The sequence below is a fragment of the Engystomops pustulosus genome, chromosome 5 (genome assembly GCF_040894005.1).
Source record: "Engystomops pustulosus chromosome 5, aEngPut4.maternal, whole genome shotgun sequence".
Taxonomy (NCBI): domain Eukaryota; kingdom Metazoa; phylum Chordata; class Amphibia; order Anura; family Leptodactylidae; genus Engystomops; species Engystomops pustulosus.
The window spans coordinates 141239750-141267324 of record NC_092415.1 but is presented as its reverse complement, the minus strand read 5'-3'; the positions used below and the strand labels follow the sequence as shown (position 1 = coordinate 141267324).

Sequence of the window (27575 nt, the reverse complement as noted above, 5' to 3'; positions counted from 1 at the left end):
CCCCTGTCCCTTCCTATAGCCCCCCCACGATAAACCGTGGGGCGACTACTTGAAGACTCGAAATACACTGCCAAGTGTGGGAAGGGAAACACACACAGACTGACAAACATAAAACACAAAAGAATGGTTAACTAGCCGGAGTCACAACGAGAGGGTACGTCAATAGCAAAATCAGTAGGCAAAGAGTCAATGTCAAAAACGAGCTGAGGTCAACAACGATACAGATACAGATACAGAGCAAGTCAAACCTAATGCTGAGCGAGTGGAGAAGGGATTTCAGACACTGGCACAGGTGACTAGTGAGGCTACAATTTATGCAGCCAGAACCCCACCTCCAGAACCTGATAGGAGCTGGACAACTACTGAGAATTAACCCCTCATGGTGCAGAATAACCAAGCACAATAGCAGGCACCATGCAGAGGTACCACAAGTCAGCAGTTCAGAACACAACTCCTAGACAGCGCGAGATCTTAGCAGCCGCTGCCCGGGACGAGAGGAGGAGTTTGCGCGGACACGCGCTGGAGGTTGGAGAACACTGCTGGTACCACCAGAAGAACCAGAAGCACCAGCATTCTCTCCAGCGAACCTGACACAGACACTTAGAGCCCCTGACTTTGATGGATGGAACAGAGTGACAGGAATCCTTCAGAGTGCCCATTGAAGAAAGAGACAGATGATAAGGGACATTTTAAACTTTTTGATGTGGAGAGAATTTGAGAAAAAAGAGATTTTATTATATTTTCCTCGGGAGGGAGAGATGACGTCTGGAATGCAGACACCACCCCTGTATCTGGTGGTTAGAGAAGATGACACGCCCTACCATCCTTCAGTGGCGGCCATCTTAGGACAGTTTATTTTTCAGTGGTGGCCATCTTAGGACAGTTTATATTCCCTTCAAGTCAATTGCCTATGACTCTACTCTGTTGACTCTACTTTGACTCTGTTGACTCTACTTTGTTGTAGTTTAGCAGCTGAGCACCCTAGAAGGGTCTTGACAGATGTCTGGAATAAATGCTGGCTGAAGATGATTTCATCTAGATTCCAGATCTCTGCTCGGATTATTCTTGGAAGTGGGACGCTGTTTTGGTTTATTATAGTCCAGTTAAAACTTATTTGATCCTGACGATTACTAAAAAAATTACTATAAAAAGTGTTGCAATGTCTCTGGTACTTGCTTTCTGTCATTTAAAGGGTTACGAGGCAGAGAGGTGGCATGAATCTGCGTTTTATGTTCAGAAATGAAATGCAAGTGGCCTTCAATTGTAGATAAGGCAGAATTTCTCCATATTAAGACGTTGGAGTCTGGCCAGAATTTTATAGAAAGCACAGAACACTGGGCTGGAGATGGTGAAGGGAGAATCCTATATGTCTAGATGAGATAAAGCAGAGACATAAACGGTCATGGAGGAGTTCCACGGGAACTGTTTACAGCTTTAAGACACATGAGGGATGACCTGACTGTGTAGTGTACATCTGTTTTGTAATGGGTTGTTACCAAAGAAGTTAAAGGACTAGAGACATCTCTGCCAGACTTGCATACAGAGGGACTGATAAGACTGTAAGGAACACAGAGGCTAATTTCACAGACCACACCAAAGTGAGACTGACAACAGTCCCAGAAGTCTCAGCCAACAGACCCAGGTGGGACATTGCCAAAGTGACTGAAGTGAGTGGCCAAATTCTAGGAAACGGACACGGCCCCAACAGGGCGGGACAAGGGGGGTGGTAACGGACAATGACGTCAGCAACATCCTCCCCGAGTTAGCTCCTTTCATTGTAGAACTCTCCCCTGCTAGCCCGATGAAGATTTAACCCATTCCCAGTAAAAAAAAAGCCCCAGAAAGAAAAGCCGGCTACATGTAGGATGGTCTATGACCTCCACGCTGCAAATGAGTGTCCCACACTGGCAGCAGTCCCCGAGATTGACATATTATTCACTGTTACTGATTTGGCAAATGTTTTCCTATCTGTGCCCCTACATAAAGATTACCAGTATCTATTTGCCTTTACCAGTTTAGTATTTCAGTATACCTGGTGCAGATTCCCACAAGGGGGGGAAGTGAGGGGTAAAACCCCCCAGTACAACCAGTACTCCACGGCCCTACAGGAAGTAGACTTGCAGACTAGCTGCTTACTGGATGACCTACTGTTTTTGTGTCTCCATTTTACAGGTTTGCCAGAACGCATCTATTGACCTTATGTGTTTTCTGTTCCAGAAGGGTTGCAAAGCTTCCGGAGACAAACTCCAGTATTGCCAGGAGAAGGTGGTCTTCCTAGGCCACTGCTTCTTAGCTACAGGCAGACACCTGACAGAGGAAAGAAAGCTGGAAGTCCAGAATATGCCCCTGCCCTGAGGCCCTAAGCCTCTTCACATGTTTCTAGGACTGGCCAGCTACTGCAGGCCCGGGATAAGGTCTGCTGCCTCTAGCCTGATGCTGCTCCTTTCTGACTGTATTGCCTCTTCCCCATTTGCCCTTAGTCAGGAGGCAATTGATGCATTCTACAGCATTAAGCTGGGAAATCCTGTCTGCCCCGGTCATAGGCACACCCCACTGAACCAGACCTTTTATTTTATTTTGCACTAAGTATCCAGTTTATGCCACAGGCATCCTAGCCCAGGAACGTGGTGGCCTCCCCAGTAGCCAACTATTAGGCCTGGTTAGACTCAGTCGTGAGGGGAGCCCCTCATGTGTCAGTAGCTGCAGCCAGCAATCTACTCAGCAAGACCAGTGAGCTGATCCCAGAACCCAGATCACTCAGTTACTGTGTAAACCCCACATGACTTGCACAGTGTCCTCACCCAAGTACAGACCAAGCATCTGAGCAAAGGCCAGGTAGCTCAGACTCCAGTGTGCACTCCTAATGCCCCAGGACACACTGAAAAGGTGCACAGCCCTGAATCCTGACATTCTATCGCCAGTCTTACAGGATTCAGAGAGGGGGGAAGAGAAGGGTGTTTAACCCAGATGTTGAGTTTTTTCTCATACATGGCTCCAGGTCTGCAGGAGAAGACAGACGGTTCTACACTGGAAATGCAGTGGTCAGTGGCGCACATGAGGTAGTAAAAGCAGAATCACTCCCTCCACACAAGTCAGCGCAGGAGGTGCAGTGACGGCACTCAGGGAAGCGCTACAGCTGGTGGAAGGTAAAAGGGGAAACATCTATACTCAAGTTGTAGTTCTGGGGTGTAAACACGACTATGAACCCATATAGAAGGCTAGAGATTTCCTCAACTCTGCAGGGACCCCTTTAAGCATGGCACACTGATTAAAGAGCTCATGGATGCTCTCTTCCACAAGAGGTGGGGATGGTAAAAGTAAAAGCACACACAATTTGGTAACTCCAAAAGCCAAGGGCAAGTATGTGGTCGATAGGGTGGCAAAGGCAGCTTCACAGATGGAACCCAGAGACTGCCCTAAAGTCACAGCGGTGGGATCTGAGCTAAAATGTTTGATCCACACGTGTTCCAGTCCCTGGTGGCCCGAGCGTCATAAGTGTGGAGGAAAGCTGGAGCCCAGATGCCGATGGGACCTGGATGCTGGGAGAGAGTGTGCCTGCCCGGAGCCCTGCACCTGACAGTAAGTCAAGTAGCCCACGGACACACACACATCCAAAATGGCCATGCTAGTGCTCATAAACTGCCAGCAGTTTGCCCCGGGCATTACTAGCCCTGTCACTAGACTAGTGAAAGCCTGTATAGTCTGTGCCCGCCACAACCCAGGTAAGGTGCTAAAGAACCCACAGAAGGTGACACCCAAGCCGCTCTACCCCTTTCAGAGACTGCAAATGGATTTTATCCAGCTACCAAAAAGTGGTACGTAGGAATATGTGCTTGTGTGCATTTATCTCTTTCCAGGGTGGCTAGAAGCTTTTCCCATGACCAAGGCGACTACAAGAGCTACAGCCAAGAAGTTGATGAGTGAAATTTTTCTGCAGGTTTGGACTTCCAGAGACCATAGAGTCCGGTCGCAGAACCCACTTCACTGGTAAAGACCTGAAACCTTGTCCCTCCTGGGTGTACAACAGGCCCTGCACACCCCTTACCAACCCCAAGCTAGTGGTTGGATTGAAAAACTAAACAGCACTCTTAAGTTAGAGATCCGGAAGGCCATAGAAGTAACAGGGAAACCATGGCCCATGTGACTTCCTGCTGCCCTTTATTGAGTTATGACGACCCTCAACAGAAAGACGGGATTGCCCCTTTTGAAGTGCACCCGGACTAGGCTTCTACTTTCCACAGACCCTATAGCTGATGCCAGGAAACCAGGCAGAATATGCCATACAGTTGAGCCAGGCCTTGGAAAAGGTCCGCAAAAGTGTTTCTGATTCCTTTTTCAGATCCAGACAGAGACCTCAGGACGCATACCCTGAAGCTTGGAGACTACGTGGTAGTAAAGAGATACCAGAGAGAGTCTGGAGCCTCGTTACGACAGTCCTTTCCAAGTCCTGCTGACTAGCACCACATCTGTGAAGCTGAGGGGAAGCCAGCATGCTTCCACGCTTTCTATTGCAAACTTACTTATTCTTCTTGTTAGCTGGTCTCTTCTGATTGACTGTATGTTCAGGGACACCCCAACCATCACTATCACTGTATCTATAGGGCTGACCAGGATACCCCCAGGATAGGAGACTTTACCTATGCTTGGTGCAACAAGGCAATGACCTTCTTTAACATTGACAGCACAGGTAACCCTGTATTAGCAGTGTCAGATGTGTACAGGATTTGTGGAGATAAAAGAGTCAGGTCAAGCCTGCCTAGAGGCTGGGAAGGTGAGTGTACTGTGATAAAATTTGTGCATTTTTTCCTTGTCATCCCCAGGGATAAGTTTGATCAGACACATAAAGAAAAGGTAGAGAATCCCAAGGGATTTTGAAGGTCTGGGAGAGAAGCCCCTAGATGACAACGTTTAGAGAAATACAGTAGGAGTACCAAGGGGGGTTCTAGATGAGTTCAAGGCCCACAATCAGATATGGGCAGATCTAGAGTTCATTATTCCCCAGATAGCTATGAGCAAAGATGTTGATTGGGTTAACTGTTTTCATTGTAATCAACAGAGATTTGTGAATGATATCCGAGATGCTTTCCAGAACCGCATGGCTTTTGACATGATCCTTGTCGAGAAGGGAGGATGGGTGGGAGAGGCTTGTTGCATGTACATCCCAGATGACATCGCCCCCTATGGATCCATTACCCATGCTCTTGAAAAGATTGAAGGACTGTCCAGAGAACCTCAAGAGAAACTCTGGAGTGGACACTTTGTCCTTCACTTTGTGGTTGGGGGGATTCCTTTAAGTAGGGGTGATATTGGGGATAGTGATTTTTCTCTTGTCACTTATTGTGTGGTGTGTGGGCCCCCTCATCAAGTCCACCATGTCCCAGATGGCTGTCCAGGTAAGCACCACAACAGGAGAAGTGCCCAGAGTGGAGGATGATGCGGCCTGTTGGAGAACCAGCCTGTTTACAAACCTGTGAACTATAGCAACTCAGTGATGTGATTTGAATGTAAAGACCTGTAACCCCTGAGTGACTAGCCTCCAGGGGATCTGGTGAAGTGTTAACATGTCCAGCAGGTAAGGGCTTAGCCTACCTGTAAGTACCTGGAGCTTGAGGAGGTCGCTCAGGATGGAGTTACAGGCCAGCAAGACTCAAAAGGGGGGAATTGTTAAGGAGATCGCACTGGTTTAAGATGCCATCTTGCGTACTGTCAGCCATTTTAGATACAGCGGACATCTTTGCTGACCACTGTCCAGCTAATGTCATGATTCAGCCATTTTTGTGTAACCAGCCTGGAAAAGTTTTTCCTTTGCACATGTGAGAGATGATTGACCTTTGGTATGTTCTCCTTCTTATCATGTTTTGGTTCTGGAGCCATTCTGTATACATTCTGTAGATAAACATGTCTGAAAAGAAATAGTTTATGGTTCATTAACCATTTGGGAGAATGTCTTAGAGAATGTCCTGGTAAGATTTATTATGGCCAATAGTATTACAGTATCTTATCTCCTTTATCACGCCCAATGCTGCTTTTTCTGTTTTTATATACACAACGGTTTTGAAGTAAACAGTGTGATTTGAGTGCAGCTGTAGACCGTGTCTATGTCTTGAGTTTGTTCTCTCCTCCTGGTACCGGGAGCCATGAAAGAGTTCATTTGAAAGTCAAATGCAATGGGGGGTTTGAGCCCCAGATAAAAAAAACAGTAGTTACTCACCGGTAATGATGTTTCCTCGAACCACGACGGCACCAACCAGAGAGAGGGATCCGCCCCCAGGGACAGGAAACCTGAGCATAAAAACATGCTCCTCCTATTCTGCCTCAGTGTTTACAGAGACTTGGAAGAGCCATATCATTAGTACATCAGAAACATATAAATCTATATATCGTTTTCCATGTATGCGTAATTTATATATATATAATATATATATGTCTTTTTTTTTTTTTTTTTGTTTGCAACACCCGTGAATTATCCTATAGAAACATAGATTTTAGGAAAGAACACCCTGGGTGGGAATATACCAGGTGCCGTCGTGGTTCGAGGAAACATCATTACCGGTGAGTAACTACTGTTTTCCCCTTCACCACGACGGCACCAACCAGAGAGATTTTCAGAGAAAAGTATTAGGGAGGGATAACAGAGGAGAGAACCTTCCTCCCAAAAGAAAGTTCAGATGACCCCGCCACATTCACCCGATAATGTTTGAAGAAGGTGTGGGGGGTAGTCCAACATGCAGCCTGACAAATTTGGTCCAAGGAGGCATGTCTGAATTCTGCCCAAGAGGTGGCTAGTGCCCGGACAGAATGGGCGTGAATATTCTCTGGGGCAGATTTCTCAGCCAGTTCGTAAGCCAATTGTATAGTGACTCTAATCCATCTGGCGATGGTTGCAGATGAAGCCTTGGAGCCTTTGTTTCTTCCTGAAAAGAGAACAAATAAAATCTGATTTTCTCCAGGATTTTGAAACCTCTAAGTATTGGAGAATACTGCGTCTAACATCAAGGTTATGAAAAGATTTTTCACCTTCTGATCTAGGATTTGTGCAAAATGATGGAAGTATTACCTCTTGGGACCTATGAAAATTAGAGACCACTTTTGGAAGAAACTCAGGGTCGGGTCTTAGAATAATCCTATCATGTAGGACAGAAAAGTAGGGGGGTCTACATGACAATGCCGCTACTTCACCTACTCTCTTTGCCGAGGTGATGGCTGTTAAAAATACTGATTTTAATGTAAGAAGCTTAATTGGGATACTTTCTAAAGGCTCAAATGGGGGACCAGATAATGATTTCAGGACCAATGACAGGTCCCAAGGGGGGAGTCTAGATCTAATAGAAGGACGAAGTTTCACTGAGGCCTTAATAAATCTAGATATCCAGGGATGACTAGCTATATCCTGGTCATAAAGAGCTGCTAGGGCTGACACCTGAACCTTCAAAGTTGCTGGTTTTAACCCTTTCTCAAGTCCCAACTGTAAGAAGTCTAGAATAAGCTTAAAGTCTGGGTTATCTATGTGTATGTCATGATTTCCTACAAATGAAAAGAAAGCCTTCCATGTTCTAAAATAAATTTTGTAGGTGATAGGCTTCCTGCTATTCTGCAGAGTGGATATTACCCGAGAAGAAAGTCCCCTATTTTGTAGGATTAACCTTTCAAGAGCCATGCCGTTAAATGAAGCCCTTTCACTTGAGGATGACAGATAGGACCCTGGAATAACAAGTCTTTCCTGTCGGGCAGTATCCACGGGTCTGCGATTGACATATCCCTGAGACTTGAGAACCAAGCACGGCGTGGCCAAAATGGGGCAATGAGAATCACTCTTGCTTTGTCCCGCTTTATCTTCCCCACCGTTCTTGGTATTAACACCATGGGAGGGAAGGCATAGAGTAGATGGTAGTGTCCCCAATTTTGGGAGAATGCACCTATGGCCAGGGGATGGTCTCTGCGATTTAGGGAAAAGAAGTTTTTTACTTTTCGATTCCCTTTGTTGGCGAAGAGGTCTACTTCTGGATACCCCCACAATTTTGTTATCATGTGGAAAATTTTTTCGTTCAGAGCCCAATCTCCCTGGGAGATGAAATTTCGGCTCAGAAAGTCTGCCTGGACATTTTCTGTACCCCTTATATGTACTGCACTTAGGGATTTGAAGTGAACTTCTGCCAACTGAAAGATCTGGGAAGTAATTTGCATTAGGTGTAACCCTTTTGTGCCTCCCTGTTTGTTTATGTAGGCTACAGTAGTGGTGTTGTCTGACCTTACTAACACCCTCTGTTCCCGTAAGAGTGGAAGTGCTGCTTTTAGCCCTTTTAGTACTGCCAATAACTCTTTTGCATTGGAAGATAGGCCGTCTTCTTGTGGTTCCCAGTTGCCCTGAAAAGACTGATCTACTACTTGAGCCCCCCATCCCCAGGGGCTGGCATCTGTAGTAATTATTCCTTCCCAGTCTAACACCCATGGGAGACCTTGTGTTAAGTTTTGGGGAACTAACCACCAGTCTAGAGATTTTAGTACTATGTCGGGAATTCTTATTTTCTTGTCTAGGGATGTTGGACGCTTGTCCCATGTGCTGAGGAGAAAATTTTGGAGTTCCCTTGTATGATACTGAGCCCAGGGGACCGCCTGAATGCTTGCCACTAAACAACCCAGAAGAGACATGGCTCCTCTGATGGAGATTTCGGGAGTGGAGATTAGGTCGGTTACTCCTTTTGTAATTTTCTCTTGCTTTTCTAGAGGAAGGAAAGTTTTTTGACACTGGGAATCCAGCAGCACCCCCAGGAAACTTTTTTGTGTTGACGGGGTTATACAAGACTTTTCTAGGTTTCTGACCCAACCCAAGAAATCTAGGATTTTGCATACCCTGTCTACCTGGTTCCTTACTGCATGTTCTGAGGCACCAACTAGTAGGAAATCGTCTAAGTACGGGATGAACAGACCTGGCTCTTTTCTTATAAAGGTTGCCATTTCTGAAATAACCTTTGTAAAAACCCTTGGTGCGATGGCTATGCCAAAGGGAAGTGCTCTGAATTGGAAATGCAAGATCCTTTGATCTACTTGAACCGCAAGTCTTAGGTACTTCTGGTATTCCGGATGAATTGGAATATGGTAATAAGCGTCTGCCAGGTCTATTGACGCCATGAAACATCCTGGGAATAGCAGATTTACCGCAGACTTTAAAGTTTCCATTTTGAAACTTGGGATCTGAAGATGTGAATTTAAACCTTTTAAGTTTATTACAGCTCTTAATGACCCGTTGGGTTTTTTCACCCAGAAAAGAGTTGAATAAAATCCTTGACCCTTTTCCCCCGACGGTACCTGACACAGTACCTTTTTGGAAAGAAGAGTAGCAATTTCTGACATCATTGCTAGTCCACCTTTTCCGGACGGGACTTTTGTGATTCTGAATCTCTGAGGAGGGAGAGTTGTAAAGTCCCAGGTTATCCCTTGTGAGATGGTACTTAGGATCCAGTTGCTGTCTGATATTGTTTTCCAGGCCGGGAGGAAAAAGGAGAGTCTTCCTCCTACCTGGGGCCTCATGTCATTGTGGATGGGAACGGGCCAGTTTGGACTGATTCCTAGACTGGTTAAATAAGAACCCTCTATTCCTCTGTGGTCTGGAGGAATTTGGTCTGGAGTCTTTCTCTCTCCTTTCAAACCTTGCCCTACGAAAGGACCGAAAGGATCTTGATTTATAGGGAACATAAGGGGAAGGGAATCCTTTCCTCTTATCCCCCGCTTTTTCTAGTAAATCATCCAGGATGGGACCGAATAAAAAATCTCCATTACAGGGTATATTACACAGTCTGCTCCTAGAGGCCAAATCACCCGACCAGTCTTTTAGCCAGAGGGCTCTTCTTGCAGAGTTTGATAGTGCCGCAGATCTTGCTGATAGTCTCAGACTATCAATCGAGGCATCTGCTAAAAGAGCTGCTCCTTTCTGTATATTTGCAATAGAGGACTGCAGACTTTCTCTAGGGACTTTATTTTGTATATCATTCCCCAATTGGCCTAACCACATCAATACTGCTCGGGCCGTGCAAGCGGCTGCCACAGCTGGTTTAAACGCATTTGTCGAAGATTCCCAAGTTTTTTTAAGGTATCCATCCGCTTTCCTATCTAAAGGATCCTTTAGGGAACTAATATCTTCAAAGGGTAGGAAAGCCCCACGGCCCATTTTTATGATCGAAGCATCCACTTTAGGTGGAGGGCCCCAGGATGAAGTATTATCCAAATCAAAGGGGTATTTCCTTTTAATTGCTCTGGAAATAAAAGATTTCTTGTCAGGGTTTTCCCACTCCTTTGAAATTAATGTGGAAATAGTGTTATGAATGGGAAAAGTGCGTTTTTTCTTTTCCGCTAAACTTTCAAACATAATGTCCTGGACTGACTTTGGCTCTCTCTTTTCCTCAATGTCCATAGTGGCTCTAATCATTTTTAACAATTGATCAGTGTCCTCCGTTAGGAATAAAGGACGCCCCGTCAATTCCTCCTCAGAGAGCGAAGAGGTTGTTTCATCCTGAATAATACCCTCTTCTTCAGAGTTTGAAGGGTCTTCCGGGGCTGTTACAGTGGAAGGACCCGGAAGATTTTTATCCGGTAATATAGGTGCCGGATTAATCGTTTCTTTTACTGTCAATTGGACCTCTTCTCTAATTACCGAACGAAGGGTCTCCAGCCATGAGGAGGATTCCTCTGAGATAATCTTTCCAATACAGGAAGAACACGTATTTTTTTCATAACCAGACGGCAACTTCCTACCGCACATCCTACATTCCCTGTGGTGTGTTTTCCTAGTGGCTTTCTTGGGAGTATCTTCTCCCTAAAACCATTAAGAATCAGAACATTAGTGTGTGTAAGTAAAAATGCCCCATCGGGTAACTCACCACACCTTCATTACCGGAGTTGGGTTCTTCAGGGGTTCAGGGAGCTCACGCTTATCCGCCATTCTCCTGGCCTGAGCTGCAAAGCACCAAATGCTTACTCTTGCATGGCGCTTAAATGTGAAGAAAATCCAGCCAGGCCACGCCCCCTTCCGGTTCCAGCTTTGCCGGCTCGTTCTTCTATTGCATATACACATATGCACAGAACGAGCCCAGCCAGCTCCACAAATACCCCGGTGGTTATCTCACCGGTGTTTTTTCTTCTTTTCCTCCTGTCTTCACGCTGCCCACTCCGTTCCGGGCAGCGCCGATGCGACCCGGAAGTGAAGAGCGAGCACTTCCGGTCGCGCGCATCCGACACCACAGCGAGGCGCAATACAGGAGGAGAAGGACCACGTGGAGCCGGCCTTCTCCAGAGAGACGCGACGCGCCCCCCGGTAAGTCAGAAACTGTGGGCACCCGACGGAACCAACCAGAGGTTCCCTCAGCCCACGCTCAGGTCCCTTCCAGGTACAGGAAACCACTGAGGCAGAATAGGAGGAGCATGTTTTTATGCTCAGGTTTCCTGTCCCTGGGGGCGGATCCCTCTCTCTGGTTGGTGCCGTCGTTGTGAAGGGGAAAAATCTCTAACAAGCACTACCATTATATTCTCAAGTATATGTTTCTTTCATGGTCCATTGTTGACATTATCCAAAATATCTAATTTGAAGTGAGATGTAAATTGGAGAGTATGGCACTGAAGCAACCAGTTAGGAGTCCATAGATAACATATAAAAAGATTACCACAGTCACAGTGCCTGAGTAAGTGTCCCTTGATTTTTATGGCAGATTTCCTTTAATATTTATGTTGGATGGACCTTTTCAGAAAAATGCAAGAAAATGCAACCTTGTGTAATGATGGGGGATCCACGGTCTCAGTTACCTCCGTTGGAACGCTTTAAGCCTCCCCAAATAAATGGAGCAGATGGCTGTGCATGTCTGTCTGCTCCATTCATCTCCAGTAACAACGAGGGGTCTGACGGAGGTACCTGGGACCCCCGTTCTTGTGATCTGTGGGGTCTCATCACCGAGACCCCCACCAATCAGCTAGATACGACCTATAGGTCCATAGGACCTAATTGACAAGTGTAAAAACCCCTTTAAAGACCACCACTATTGTTTTGTGGTTCATCACCGATAACCTTTGTGCCCTTGTAGAAGTGCTACATTTACATCAATAACCTTATTCTAATTGTAATGTTGTACAGAAGTGAACAATACACTGAAGGGGGCACACATTACAGTAGCCACTTAGTTTTAGTTTAGAGCTATTGACACTGTCAGCCACTGCACTCTACATGGAATTGGTTTCCCTTATCTGGAGGTATCTTATAAATCGTGTGCCGCCATTTCTGAGAGCGCTCAGGGCAGGTAAAAGCAAACGAGCAAGGACCCCTTTACCATGTGAGAGAACATGGCAGCTGCACCTCATGCAGACCTGTTTACCCATTATATATTGTACAAGTTATAAGGCCGCCTCAGGTGCACAGCAGTGTAACTAACTATCACACACAAGCTACACGCTCCTATTTAACAACTTCGCAACTGACGTTCGATAAACAGGTCACGCCCACTGGCCTGCGTCGAATTGTTGACGATAGACTCCGATCTATTGATTAGTCGAGTCTGGGAGGTTGTATACTGCGCATGCGCAGCCCAAGACGTCGGCGATCGATTGCTCAGGTTGCTTTAGGCGGACTATTACGAAAACGGCAGTATCTTGAAAATACGGGAATAGCAACGGAGATGGCGGCTAACGTCGCCACCAACCCTTCCCAGTTACTTCCGCTCGGTATGTATACCATGCGTCATACAGTGTGCTGCTCTCGGTCCCGATGAGGAACTGTAACTCCCATCCATCCACGTTGCTGAGTGTAACGCCTGTAGTGTCTCACCAATTCCCTTCGTGTATCTCCACAGAGCTCGTGGATAAGTGTATAGGATCTCGCATCCACATCGTCATGAAGAGTGATAAGGAGATAGTGGGCACGCTGCTGGGCTTCGATGATTTTGTCAGTATCCTTCAGTCCTGTGTAGGTGCCTCAGGATGACCAGAACTAATGACTGCAGGAGCTGAAGCTGTGACCGCCACAAGCAGCTCCGGACAGACTCCATGTAATGGGGATGGCTGGTGCCCATTGTCACTGTGATACACCTGTGTTTTACCAAACTCAGCACTGATGTGGAAAACTTACCAACCACTGCTGAGAGATCCATAAAACTAAAAGATCTGGAGGTAGTGGGTGGAAAGCACTTGTGCTTCATATGAATTAGCGCCATCAAATTCTGTAGAGCGTTACAGATTCTGGGTGACATATACAAATATAATATTACATTACAGAGTACAATCAGTCATATGGAATAATAGGAGTGAGGGTTCTGCTCCCAAGAGCTTATATTCTATAAGGAAGAAGGGGAGACACAAGAGGAAAAAGAGCTTGTATAATGGTCCTGCCATTCTTTATAAGGAAATGAAATAAAATTTACTAAATAAAAGTGCTACTGCTTGAACCAGTCATCAGCCCCAAACTTGTATACATATCCAAGGGGAAAGTGACTGCAAAGAAGCCTGGGACTTGGCACTTTTCATTTTCCGGAAAGCAGACGGAGAGAGTAACCAGAATTGGTTCTTGGCCCGTCTTTGGGCTGTTTTTAAACGGACTGAAAACGCACACGTTTTTGTAACTCTACCATGCGGTTGTTTTTAATCAATTTCACAGCTGCCTGCGCTTCTAGAAATTGAGATAAACAGGTTCAAACCAGCCAATTGCATGGTAAACGTACAAAGCACATATGTTTTTAAACTTTTCAGTCCTTTCAAAAACGGTCCAAGAACACCCCGAATGGCAGCAACTTTATAGTTGCATGCCGTTAAGCGAGTGTGATAGGGCTGCCCATATAAATGGGGTTGAAGAGCTGGTGTCCATTGCCAGTTGTCACTGTGATACACATCTGTTTTATCAAACTTTGCACTAATGTGGCAAATTGACCAACCACTGCTGAAATATCCATAAAATGAATAGGTCTGTATGTAGTTAGTGGATTACTTCATTTAAATTAAAATAATAATGTTTATATAGCACCATGCAGTTAAATTGCATCACAATCAGTTTTGATGTGGTTTAGGTGCAGTTTATTTTAACAGGTGAAGACATTTGAACAGGATTTCCCTTCAAAATCAAATTCACTCATTTAGCTTTTCGCCTGTTAATTTAACAAAACTGCACCTAAAACCACCTGCAATGCAATGCAGTTTTGATTGCAATGTGTGAATGAGGGTTCGGTCACACGTTGCGTTTACTGCGTGCGTTTAAAACCGCATTGCCACAGCTGAAGGGAGATATGCCTAATTAAACAGCTGTTAACGCTTGCGTTTACAAAATGCAAGAGTTAACGCATGCGTTAACATCGCGGTTAACACATACATTTTGTAAACGCAGGTGTTAACAGCTGTTTAATTAGACATATCTTCCTTGAGCTGTAGCAATGCGTTTTAAACGCATGCAGTAAACTCGACGTGTGACCGCACCCTGAGGATTAGCGCAGGTAGATTACCAATTGTTTCATTTTGTACCTTACCTGTGAGGGGTAGTAGTTTTAATGAAGTAAATCTAGTGACTGAGTCCCTTTCTGGGACTGAGAACCAAATGGTCTCGGGATAACTGATTGGTCAGAGCTCTAAGGCTACGTTCACACGTTCAGTTTTTCAGGTGCAGTTTTTGATATCCAAACCAGGAGTTGAGTGAAAATAGAGGAGGAGTAGCACTTCTTAATAATGAGACCTCACCAATTATGATCCAGACCTGCTTTTGGCTTCAAAAATGGCATCTGAAAAGCTGACCATTTGAATGCACCCTCAGCACATCTTTATAGAGTAAAGCTCATGGGTACACTAATGATCCCCCGGAAGCCTACAGGGTATCCAATTCAACTGCAGCTGACTATGGAGTTCTCATGAAGTGCATCTTTGTATTACTGTGTTTCCTTGACAACACTATCCAGATATGGTGTTAGAAGATGTCACAGAATTGTAAGTACATGTTTATTCTTTTAGTTCTGTTCAAGTTGTATACATGGCAATTTTTGAGCAGTTTGGCAGTAGATCTCTAATTTGTCAATGGGAGGGGATACATACACATAGTATTCTGTAGCTAATTTGATATGGAAATCTGTTGAATTTTCATTTATATGTAGATTCACTGCAGATTGCTGTACAGATTTTACTTGTGTTTTAGTAACCCAGGCTTCTTCCGTCACTAGAGACTTGGTGGTGTTTCAGATGCCCATTTTCAGGCTAGAGGACTTGGTGGGGAGTTTGGCATGAAAGGTAGAATGATTGTTTTGCCTGGGCATTACGATTTTTTTCAGGGCTTATGCACCAGTAAATTGGTTTATGAAGCCTGACAAATGTCCCCCATTGAGCAAATACACAGGCCTTGTACAATAAACCATTGGAAAGTTGGCTAATACACTTCTCAAGCATATTTGGCGAATAAGTAACAGGTCTCATGAAAGCTGTTACATTACCTCCACCTCGGGGAGGTGATGGTTGAGTAGGCAGTTTCAGAGGGAAAGCATTAAGAACTGCAAACTGATGTACTAGGGAGCTTTAGCACAGTCTTTGTGCACAATGTGCCTTGATTTCATATAGAATAAGTTTGTTTTTCAATCTATATTTTTTGAAATCTTATAGGTTGCCTTACATGGCACACCTACTAGATAAAAATGTGACTAAATATTTGACAATAGCTGCAATATACCTTTAGTAATTGAGCAAATGATATATTTGTAACCTGATTATCTGTTTTTAACTTTAGTGAGATCACTCCTGAAGGAAGACGAATTACAAAGCTTGATCAAATTTTGTTGAATGGAAACAATATAACAATGGTAAGATCATGTTACGTTTTGGGCCAGATATGTTTATCCACAGTTCACTGTTTAAAGGAAGCCTACCACTTGGGATAGGGCTTATAAACTGGACATGCCGTGCACCAGCTCAGGGTGAGCTGGTGCCGGCGCTTATCTCCATTATGTTTTTAAATAGTTTTAAAGTGTTTTAAGTTTATTAATGTTTATATCCTTACTGGCTTTCCCGCACCGGGGTCCGCGCTCGGCGCACCATGCGCGCGACCGTGCGTGCATCTGAACAGGAAGTGGTAGCGCGCATGGTGCGCGGACCCCGGTGCGGGAAAGCCAGTAAGGATATAAACATTTAACAGTTTATTAATCACTTTAAAACTATTTAAAAACATAACGGAGATAAGTGCCGGCACCAGCTCACCCTGAGCTGGTGCACGGCATATCCGGCTTATAAGCCCTATCCCAAGTGGTAGGTTTCCTTTAATTTTTAGACCAGGTAAAATTGCACTTGATGGTCTTAAAAAAACAAACAATGAATTAAAATTATCACAAATAGCTGATACTAGATGATTCCGGTGCATCTTCAAACTATGTATTTACCACGTAAGTCTGGTGAAAAGTGTTCCTCCTTAAAGGGGTTGGAAACCAGGGCAAGTACAATTACTTAAACAATATTTTACTCGCCATGGTAAACTTTACCCTTGTGCCCAGAGAAGCTGTAGGTCATATGACCCGATTTAAGGACTTCCTGTTATGTCTCATGTCAGATCAGGGGGCCATATGCTCCATTATTAAATACATGCCCCTCTGATGTCCTTGGCAGATAGCGGTTTCACAAATTTTTTTTCTGCCAGAGGAAAAATACATATCATAAATAACCATGTCTGACCAGCAGCCTGTTACACATCTGTCATTGACTACGCGCTGTAATGTTTTACACATAGCCGTTATGCCCCCAGTCTCCTGGTTTATCTCATGTGGCCACATCAACTTCTGGGACAGCCCCAGTATTCTAATGTGCAGCTTGTGTGTATTTCCACACATAGACCAGTCTGGCCAGCAGCCTCTTACAAATCTTATGTCGCTCTAGTTTTTCAGCACATGCCCCTAGTCTCTGGCTCATTGCTCCTCAGTTCAGGTGACTTTGTGTCCACACTTGTATGGCACCTCCTCATCCTTCTGGTTCTACAGACTGTACAGGTCAGAGACATTGGCTGGCAGAGTCTTTGTGCAGCTCTGCCTACCTTGACCTGAAAGCTTCCTGCCCGGGAGAAGTCAGTGAGGAGCTGTCTATGCATTGATCAGTAGCTGTGTGTGAGATGTCAAGAAATGTACCAGAAGTTCTACAATGCAGTGCCATCCTCCACGTTCCCTTGGCACAGGTTAAAGTCTAAGAGTTTCTAGAAACGCCAGGCTTTTTTCTAGTAAAACTGGCAGTGCGGTCATCAGTACGTGTGTTAATGTGACCTCTGTTGGCATCCCCCCTCTAACTTGTCTCATTCAGTAATGAGCGTATGTTCCACCGATCTGTTGAAGTCAACACCACAAATTAAATTACATCACATCTGCTGTGGGCTGATCATGTGGCTCACAGCGCTTGGGCAGAAGAGAAAGTTCACAACAGTAAGTACAACAAGGATCACCCTATAAGGGTATTTTGGTAAACTTGCTTATAAGGGCAACCTTTAAAAAAAAAAAAAAAAAAACTGACAATTTCACACAAGAATTTGCCAACCTGAACTGAACATGTCACTTCTTTTCAGCTATTCTAGGTTCTGGTCGATAATCCGGTAGACAAACTCCACTGTTTGCAACGTTTCTTTATGCACTAAGTGGAACTGTTCTTGGTGAATAATGAAACGGCACAATTTGTGAGTTTTAAATATGCAGATTAGCTGGAGCTGCTCAGCCTCATATCACATGAGCATGATTCGGCTTCGCGGTCCTCTAATTTATGCACACCAAGCATGACTGTGATGCCGAGAGGCTCTTGGGCTATGTCAGCCTAAAGGCCTCTAGCTAATCTGCATGTCTCTTAAAACTCCTTTTCATGCAAATTGTTTCTTTAATCACTAAGAACATTTCCACTTAGTGCATAATGGAATGTACAAGAAAGTTCTACACATCTACCATCTGTGAAACTGATAGTAGATGTCCTTTAATAGGCGGGCAGGAGGACCCCTGAAAGATGCAGCTTCTGGTTGCGTATGTGTACTGTTGCTCCATTTGTTTCCCAAGTACTGCGTTGCCAAGGCACTCAAGTCCCATTGTGAATGGAGTTTTAGTGCATGTGTGACAAGTGCCCCATTCACTGGATCGGCAAGTAATCCCTAAGAGGGAATCTGTCACCACCATTTGCCTACCCAAACTAACTGGAATGTTACATGGGAATATATCCACACGTGCCACTCATGTTTTTATTTGTTTTTTTTTTTCGGCTGCTACTTTCGTGCTAACACTTCAATTCAGAAATTTACAAATGAGGCTCAATGAACCCTACTACACATCCACTGCTCAGTGTCTTGTCCTATCCTTCCTCCATCAGCTATGTCACTCCAAGATCCAGCAAAGTATTCTACCAAAGGACTTCAGCCTCATTTTGCATATTTTTTTTAAGAGATTTTTTTGCCATGGCACAAGCAGCTGCACAATAAAAATGCATGAAAGGCATATATGGGCATGGCCCTATGTAACAGAGCAGTTTAATTTGGGCAGATAAATCCTGGTGACTGTTTCCCTTTAAGCGCCATCTTTTGTACAAAAGTTCTCTACTAATATAGCTATGCTCTGTGTATTCCTCTACAGCTTGTACCTGGAGGAGAAGGCCCTGAAGTATAAATGGAAGCAGAATTGCCAGCTAAATCCTTTTATTTATCACATTTTTCTTTTGGTCTTTTTACCTGGGAAAAAGTAGGCTTAAGAGACTTTCTTTTCCATACCTTCAAGTAGGTGTTCTTGTAGGAAAATATAGATTTTTTTTTTTTACACAATTTGTATTATTCAGTACTATATTTCTCAATTAAAAGGTTTGATTTGCTATGAAAGATGTATTTCCTTCTATTATGTAAAATTGCAAAACATTTATAGAAATTTGTACAATAAAATGTAAGAACAATCAGGCCTGCAGAGTTGGTGCAAATGCAAAGTATATTTATAGCTACTTGTTAATTATTACAAAGGCTGGAATCATAATGTGGAATTCTTTTAGGTTAAGGGTGCGGTCACACATTGCGTTTAACACGTGTTTAAAAGCTGAAGAAAGATTTGCCTAATTTAACATCTGTTAACACTTGCATTTACCAAAAGCATGTGTTAATGCAAGTGTTAACATTTGCGTAAATGCAAGTTTTAACAGCTGGTTAATTAGGCAAATCTCTCTTCAGCTGTTGCAGTGCGTTTTTAAATGCATGCCTTAAATGCGACGTGTGACTGCTCCCTTTACAGGGAAGCTTTTCAAGAGGCCGCTGGTTTGCAGAATAACACCCCCCCCCCCCCCCCAAGAGGTTGTGTCCACCATATATTATGTTTTCTGCCCAAGAAAACTTGCTCAAAAAACCACAATATTTTTGAGTTGCATATACAGTCTCGGGGATATGTAGCCCATGTACCTCACTTTCTGCATGATTAAATATTGATGGCCTTAGGAGAAGAGTCATTTAATGATAATTAGAATCCCTGATGATTCATTCACAATGCCAAGATAAAGAATACCCATTTCATGACTTCCATCCCTATTCTGAAAACTTATTGGAGGGAATGTATAAAGATCCAAGCAAGTTTGGCCATTTCCAGAACAACCTCTGTGATTGGCCTCCATCTCTATTAAATATGAGTGTGTAAGTAATATCGTTAGGAGTATGTCTCCTCAGCATCACGTCTTGAATGGACCGCGTCCATTCAAAAGAGCTACCAAGTGGATTACACATCTTGCATATAAACAGCGCTTCCCATGACATTTTCTCCATCTTCCAGGGGGATGTTGGCAAATGACTTAAATTCCTACAATAGGACTGATGACTATCATCAGATAAATAGTGTACATGAAATGGATTCCATATGAAGAATTCTGGAGTCTAAGTAGACTCTAAATGCTTTGAAAATGTAAGCATTTAAGCTGCTTATGGCATTTCCAGGTGTGTTTGGCAAGAGGTTAGTTGAACCTCTGGGATCTTCCACATGGCTATGTGTCCATGTCATAAGAACAATACAGTAAAAAGGATATTTGTGAACCCAGGAAGATATACCTGGAACATATATACAGGAGATAAGAATTTGAGAACACAAAACTTCCTAAATGTCATTGGGTTGTTCAACGTGAATATATCCTAACATGAGTAAAACAGCAGTATTTTAAGCCTATTTGTAAATTATGTTTTCAAGCACAGAATAAAAAAGTTAAAGCAATAATTGTAAAAGATAATGATCAACATAAGAGAACACTTTCAGATACCTGAATGTTGGTGTGGATTTCAATGGTCCATTTCATGTTTCATTTTTGTCTGTTTTTTTTTTTTTGTCCACAAAAAAACTGAAGGGTTAACTTGAAATAGAAAACTCTACGCCTAGTTTCCCAGGGGACAACAACTAAATTGTGAAAACCCCATTGAAGACAATGGCTCAGTAAAATATCTGTGAAAAGTAACTGAACCATGAATGTGAAAAACAACTCCAGTGGGAAAGAGTCCTTATTGGTGTTTAACCCCTTCATGGCTACCATACGGCTATATATGACATATTATATATGATCTATGACTTCAAACGTCTATATCTCCTTTAACCCTGGCACCTAAGAACACAATCTATCGGACACAGAGCCAATGCCATTTCATCTCAAGATCTGAGCCGAACCGGCATCGGGAAACACCCCAGTGTAACACCGCGGTCGCAGTGGGCTCTGATCGCTGCGTGTTTAACCCGTTAAATGCCGCGGTCCGTGCGACCGCAGCATTTAACATGCCTTTGCAGGGGGGCTTTCCCTCATGATGCCTCTCTGCCATCCCCCCCCCCCCAAACCATTTTCGGGGTCAGGACCTGAGTTGCCTGTAAGAACTGCCTGTCATCTTACAGATTCTTGCAGAATGTAATAATGAAAAAGCAATCGGATGATTGCTTGTTTATGTCCCATGGTGGAAACAGTAAAAAAGTTAAAAAAAAAAGTTTTTCAATAAAGAATAAAGTAAGAAATCAATAAAAATGCCCATAAGCTTCATAACATATAAAGAGACATATAACGCAAAAAAGCCTAAATCATAACAGAAACCCCACATATATAGTCTCACCGTGTCCGTAACAACCCGTAGAATAAAAGTAAATAATTATTGAACCCACGCGATGATCGCTGTTAAAAAAAAAACTGTTCTAAACCCACCAAAAATTATGATTTTTACGTATTCAATCCCACAAAAAATGCAATAAAAAGTGATCAAAAAAACATATGTACTCCTGAATGATACCGGTGCAAAGTACATGTCCCGCAAAAAACCAGCTCTGTAGCCAAAAAAGTAACAATGTTATGCCACTTGGAAGATGGCAATGCAAAAATTATAGACTTTTCCCATATTAGGGTTTTATTTAACAAATTTAGAAAAACGTAATAAAAAATATTTATGTCTGGTATCTCCGTAATTGTATCGACCCATAGCATATAGATAACATTATTATTAGGCTATACTGTGAACAACAAAAAAAAAAGTAAAAAATCCAGCAGAGAATTTTTGCTTTACTACTTCTGCCCTCAAAAAAAGTTCCTGAATTTTCAACAATAGGGGATACCAACCCCAAAATGGTAACACTGGAAAAAGCATCTCATCCCGCAAAAATATGCCGTCACATGGCCCCAATAACGAAAAAGGTAAAGTTTTATAGCCTGCAAAAGGGGCCAACGAGGAAACTAAAATCCTGGCAGCTGCAGGGCGCTCCTTTCCTTCTGCACCTCGCAGTGCGCCCATAAAACAAGTAACTCCCACATGAGGGGGGGTCTCTGTACTTTGGCGAAATTGTAGGGCTAAATGAACGTATATTCAAAATTAATCTCAATGCAAAAATTTGTGTTCAAATAATTACCGTATATACTCGAGTATAAGCCGACCCGAGTATAAGCCGAGGCCCCTAATTTTACCACAAAATACTGGGAAAACCTATTGACTCGAGTATAAGCCGAGGGTGGGAAATGCATTGGTCATAGCTGCCCCAGTGTATATAGCCTGCCAGACCCTGCCCCAGTGTATATAGCCTGCCAGACCCTGCCCCAGTGTATATAGCCTGCCAGACCCTGCCCCAGTGTATATAGCCTGCCAGACCCTGCCCCAGTGTATATAGCCTGCCAGACCCTGCCCCAGTGTATATAGCCTGCCAGACCCTACCCCAGTGTATATAGCCTGCCAGACCCTGCCCCAGTGTATATAGCCTGCCAGACCCTGCCCCAGTGTATATAGCCTGCCAGACCCTGCCCCAGTGTATATAGCCTGCCAGACCCTGCCCCAGTGTATATAGCCTGCCGCCGCTGCCGGACAGATCGCTCAAAAGATATACAGGGGTCGCCGGTAAGGTGAGTTTAGATTAGATTTATTTTAGATTTAGTTTTTTGACTCGAGTATAAGCCGAGTTTGGGATTTTCAGGACATTTTTTGTGCTGAAAAACTAGGCTTATACTCGAGTATATAAGGTAATTAGAAATTTTATCTGCCTGAAGTAAGAACTCTTAAAATTTAGCTTTTATTACAAATATTAAAATAAAGACCACTCTTCAGCCATAGACTGATAATTTCAGGCTTTCAGTGTGTATATCAGAACAAAAGTTGCTTTGTCTGAAATCAATATCTTCACACTGAATTAAAGTGCTATTGTTGTAGTGTTAACTTATTCATCATGTGCGGCAGCCAGCGAGATCCTAATAAAGGTAGCTTGTAAGATCACGCTCCTCTTAGGTGCCCATACACACAATGAACTAAAGTGCTAATATAAAGTGAAAGCAGTGCTACATATCACTCCCGTTTTAGACCTTAGCACTCTGCCGAGTATTGATTGTACATTGGATACTGACTATGCCTTGATTGGTCAGTGATCCTAATCTGCCTTACACATTCTACACCTGACGCGTTTCTACAATCGTGTCATCAGAGGCATGTGAATACATGAAAGGGTGTAAATAATAGCGCGGCTGCACATCGCATTATTTTCTTATGTGCAGTCGCCTGGACATTCTCGGCACTATTAACTATCAACTTCACAGCCAGAACTGAGAAGAGGGCTTGTACCTCAGCAGCCAATCACGCTACTTAGAGGTACCAAATAAGGCATATACTGTACATCGTGACATGTCCAGTGTGCCGAGAAGAGGATCCATCGTGTCAAGAACATTGTCCCCTACCGTACCGGTGCCACAGTCGTCTGGCTTGGGTTCGGACATTTGATATATTGTCCCGACGTCCTCCTGTCATATTGCATGTACAAACAAAGGGTTAGTGTTGCGGCATTACCATTAGAACTGAACGGCTTAACAATAAGTAGGAAAGAATATCTGCCAAAATAAGGTATATCTCTGGAAAGAAAAATTAGAATAGAAGTTGGGTATTACATGGGTCAGATGTTGATACACGAACACATATTAATACAGGAAGGACTATATACGTGAGTTTAGAGAAAACAAGCATAGCTAATCAGGTCATTTAGACCTTGCGGTTTCTCTGTGAACAGCGTACAGATCCATCTAGCCTCACGTTGGAGCAGGGTGCGAACCCAGTCACTTCCGCGTATTGGAGGCATAACCAGTTCCACACCCTGAAAACCAATACTGAGGGGGTCCCCCCCATGTTTGTCCCAGACATTTCGGGCAATCGTGGTGTCCTTCTCATTTTTGATGTCCCTGATGTGTTCGCGAATGCGTATATGAAACTCCCTGAATGTTTTCCCCACGTATTGAACCCCACATAGGCATGTCACAAGGTAGACCACTCCGGTGCATCTACAATTAATAAACTGTTTGCTCTTAAAAGAATGATGAGTCACACAACTCGTCACTGAACTTCCCAGTGTAATAAACTTACATGCCTTGCAGGAACCGCGTTTATGCATTCCTGGTGGGGGTTTTGGGAGCCATGTTTCCTGTGTAGCTGGTGTCAGGTGGCTACGAACCAGCTTGTCCCAGATATTCTGACCTCGCCTGTATGTGACCTATGGGTAGTCCCCAACTTGGTCCCCCATATCAGGGTCCAATTTAAGAATCCTCCAATGAGCTAAGATTTCCCTTACTTGTTTAAAATGGGAATCATACGTCCCTATGATCTGCATTTCGGTCACCTCCTTACTTATCATTTTAGGAGTGAGGAGAGTATCCCTGTTGCTCTCAATAGCGTGATGATGTGCTTCCTTAAGAACCTCATCCAGATACCCTCTTTCATGAAACCTGGATCTCAAATCAGATGCTGCAGCCAGATATTGAGCCATGTCAGAGCAGTTCCTCCTCACACGGAGATACTGCCCCTTGGGAATCCCCTTCTTTAGTGGCTTTGGGTGCCAGCTATTCCACACAAGCAGGGAATTGGTAGCAGTAGTTTTTCTATAGATGTGTGTGGTCAGTCTTACAGATGAGGTTTTGCTAATCGATAAATCCAAAAAGGAGATTGTCTCCTGATGGATTTCGAACGTGAAGAAAATCTTCCACAAAGCTGTTTCTGATAGTTTGAGGGGTGCAGATTTGAAAATGGGTTGATTTGTATAGGGAGTTTGGATGTTAAATATGTAAAATTTCATTTAAGACTGTATTTATCCCCAAAATAGTCAATTCTGACTATTCTGAAAAAACGATCTTCGATTTGTCAGCCGAGTGACATCAAAATAAATTATCCAGACATTTTAAAAATTATGAAAATGTAAAGTAGACATAGGGGAAATGTTATTGAGCAACTTATTTAGGTTGTAAATCTATCTGCCTAAAAACGCAATAATTTAGAAAATGACGAATTTTTCAAAAGATTCATCATTTTTTCTCTTTTTTTTTTTTTTGCTAAGTAACAGTGTTCAAAAGTTATAACCATATATAGCGACGCAAGTCAGAATCCAAAAGATGGGGCTAAGCCTTAAGTTACAAAATGGTTGCATCCTTAAGGGGTTAAACAGGATAATCTCCTCTTTACTATATCTATATGGATGCTTCACAGAAACAGAGATATCCACTCTTAGCTTGTTATGCTCTGTTTATTTTTTTTTTTTAATCTTTTAAAATTATGTTAATAAGCCTGAGGGGTTCCATAGGTGTTAATGGAACCCCTTGGCTCATTTGCATAATTTTTAAAGACTGTTTTTATTCTAAAAGAGCGAATCCTGCCAGAGAGGGCACACAGCAGTATATCAGTGTACTTGATTTACTATCCTTGATCCTGGTGGTAGATGTCCTTTAATGTTGTACAGGAATAAACATAATTTTGAAATGGTTCATTGAAATGTAAGCTAATATACAACAAGTTGCCTTACTGACACATTGTTTTCTATGTGTTTTATATTTATTTCTTTTTAAACTTGTCTTTCTTTCACTGATGCGGGTCAAGGAAGGAAATAGAAGTCTATGGATCCGCAAAAAAAAGGGACGGGTCCATTTTTTTCACTCATGAGGCTGGGAAACGGGTTCTAACCAATGTTGAACTTTCTTTTTCTTTTTTTTTTGTTTTTGCGGATCAAAAGCAAAACGGAGACAAAACACAACGGACGTGCAATACACATACCAATGTGAATCCACCCTAAGAGTCATAGAACTGAAGATGGCTTCTGATTACATGTCCTGCAATTGCCCGGGCTGGTCATGTGATCATCACTATGTTTGGCTATGTTTGGTTGCTTGCGTTGGGTTTGATGTCGCAAAGGGGGCAGGCAAGGCCATCATCCAGAAGAAAGATAGGCATCAGATATCTGTGACAAGTCATAGAGGACCACTAGAAGAAACATGCACTCCAATTGTGTAGAATGTCTTCATAAAATGTTTTAATAAAATTAAATACTACTCACAAACGTTTAGTAAAAATGTGCATATCTATAGAAAGGACACCAGCCTCGGGGCGGTCGTGTGAGGCTGGTGTCCTTTCTATAGATATGCGCATTTTTACTAAACGTTTGTGAGTAGTATTTAATTTTACTAAAACATTTTATGAAGACATTCTACACGATTGGAGTGCATGTTTCTTCTAGTGGTCCGCTGTGGTGAACGGGAGGGATGAATAGGAGGAACGAAAACTGCATCCACGTGGGTCTGAACAGTGGGCTACTCTTATCTGGAAAATCTGTGGATTTGTGCTGTGAGCAGAACGGAGGACAAACGAGAACAATTATTGTGAATGTTTGGAGTGAAAACCTCTGTGAACGTCTGGAGCTCCGGTCAGATAAGGAATCTATATATTTTTATTTCTATCTCTTTTAACATTGGGACTTCTGGATCAGTCCTGGACCGTTGTTTTAGCTCTGAGAGGGTTAAAGTTAAGAGTGCAGCACTACACCCAAAAAGTCATAGAGGAGGATACATGGAGGAGAGACGTAATGTTGTGTTGAGCAGGACAGGACTGCATATGCAGGGGGAAGGGCCAATAGTGATGTCATTTATTTGAGCTGGAGGGAAAAGAGGTGTGTATTCACATGAGGCTGCATGTTGGTGCTGGAGGGATGTTGTTACATGCAACTGCACAATGCCAAGGAGGGATTTGAGGCATTTATTTCTATGGAACTGAGTATTGGAAAGCTGGGGGGAGGAGCACAAGAGATGCATCTACATGGTGCTGGAGGCTGGGGGGACATGAACCATGCATTTGGAACACAGTTGGAAGTATTCAGGGAGTCCTTTGTACATAGCACTGTTTTGTTTTTTAACTTTGTTTGTTGGTTGATTTAAATAGGTTGTCTCTGGTTTTCCACAGCATCAATACCACCACAAACTGTAGTCAGGTGTAGCTCTGTTTATGGAAGAAATCTGCCATTTCAAATGCCACACAGAACCTTTTAAGGGAGAGTTTGCTTTACATGGGACTGGATGATTATGTAATGATACATACAGTATGGCCAGTGTTCAGGTGAGATGCAATCTCAGTGGGGCTGAGGTAATGTGCAATGATTGCAGTTACACACACATCGTTACTATGGCAACAGAGCAGGACAGATCATCTGGGAGCAGGGCATGAGAGGGAGAAGATGTTACTGAGAACTGAGGGCTCATGGGAGTTGTAATGTCCTTGGTTGGCTGTCTTGGAGATAAATCCGCCCACTGTAGAAAGCCCATAATATATTTTGAATCATAAAGAAAACTATTTAAGGTTCGGTGATTAATGACATTGAGTCTTGTATTCATTTAATTAAATCCGTATGAGTTTTTGTATTAGATGTTCATGTTCCCAGAATACCCTTTAAGTGCATTTCAACTTAAAGATAACTCTGCAGTGACCACACTTCTCATTAGCAGAAAGAATCAATGTTGTGTGGACAGAGGAGAAGTGCTCCACAGGTCACTCTAGTGATGAAAACAAGTTTCATTTACTTGGATCTGATGGAAAACATTAGCCTATATTTATTAATAGTGAGACCCTGAGCTAGACCCTGAGCCTGATGGACGCACATTGAGACACCTCTGCAGCCCCGGTGCCTATTTTGCCCTTAAGGAGGGGATTTACCCTGGCCCCTAAAGTTAAAAAGACCCCCAGAAGGGGAGTGAAGTCCTCGGGACCCCAGAACGCGGGACGGGTGGGCGAAATACCACTTACCCGCTTTTTCCTCCGCTCTTCTACAGCAGCCAGCACAGGACCGCGTGCTGCCTGGAGACTCGCCTGT

General features: G+C 43.4%; 1 protein-coding gene across 1 annotated transcript; it reads left to right on the top strand.

The window, feature by feature from the left end:
* The first annotated feature begins 12493 nt into the window (after positions 1–12493).
* Positions 12494–18891, top strand: LSM5 (LSM5 homolog, U6 small nuclear RNA and mRNA degradation associated). The gene is made up of 5 exons (XM_072153243.1): positions 12494–12702; positions 12831–12926; positions 14913–14940; positions 15728–15800; positions 18579–18891. Exons 1-5 carry the CDS (start codon positions 12558–12560, stop codon positions 18609–18611), a joined length of 375 nt encoding a protein of 124 aa, XP_072009344.1. The 5' UTR covers positions 12494–12557; the 3' UTR covers positions 18612–18891.
* Positions 18892–27575: the final 8684 nt, after the last annotated feature.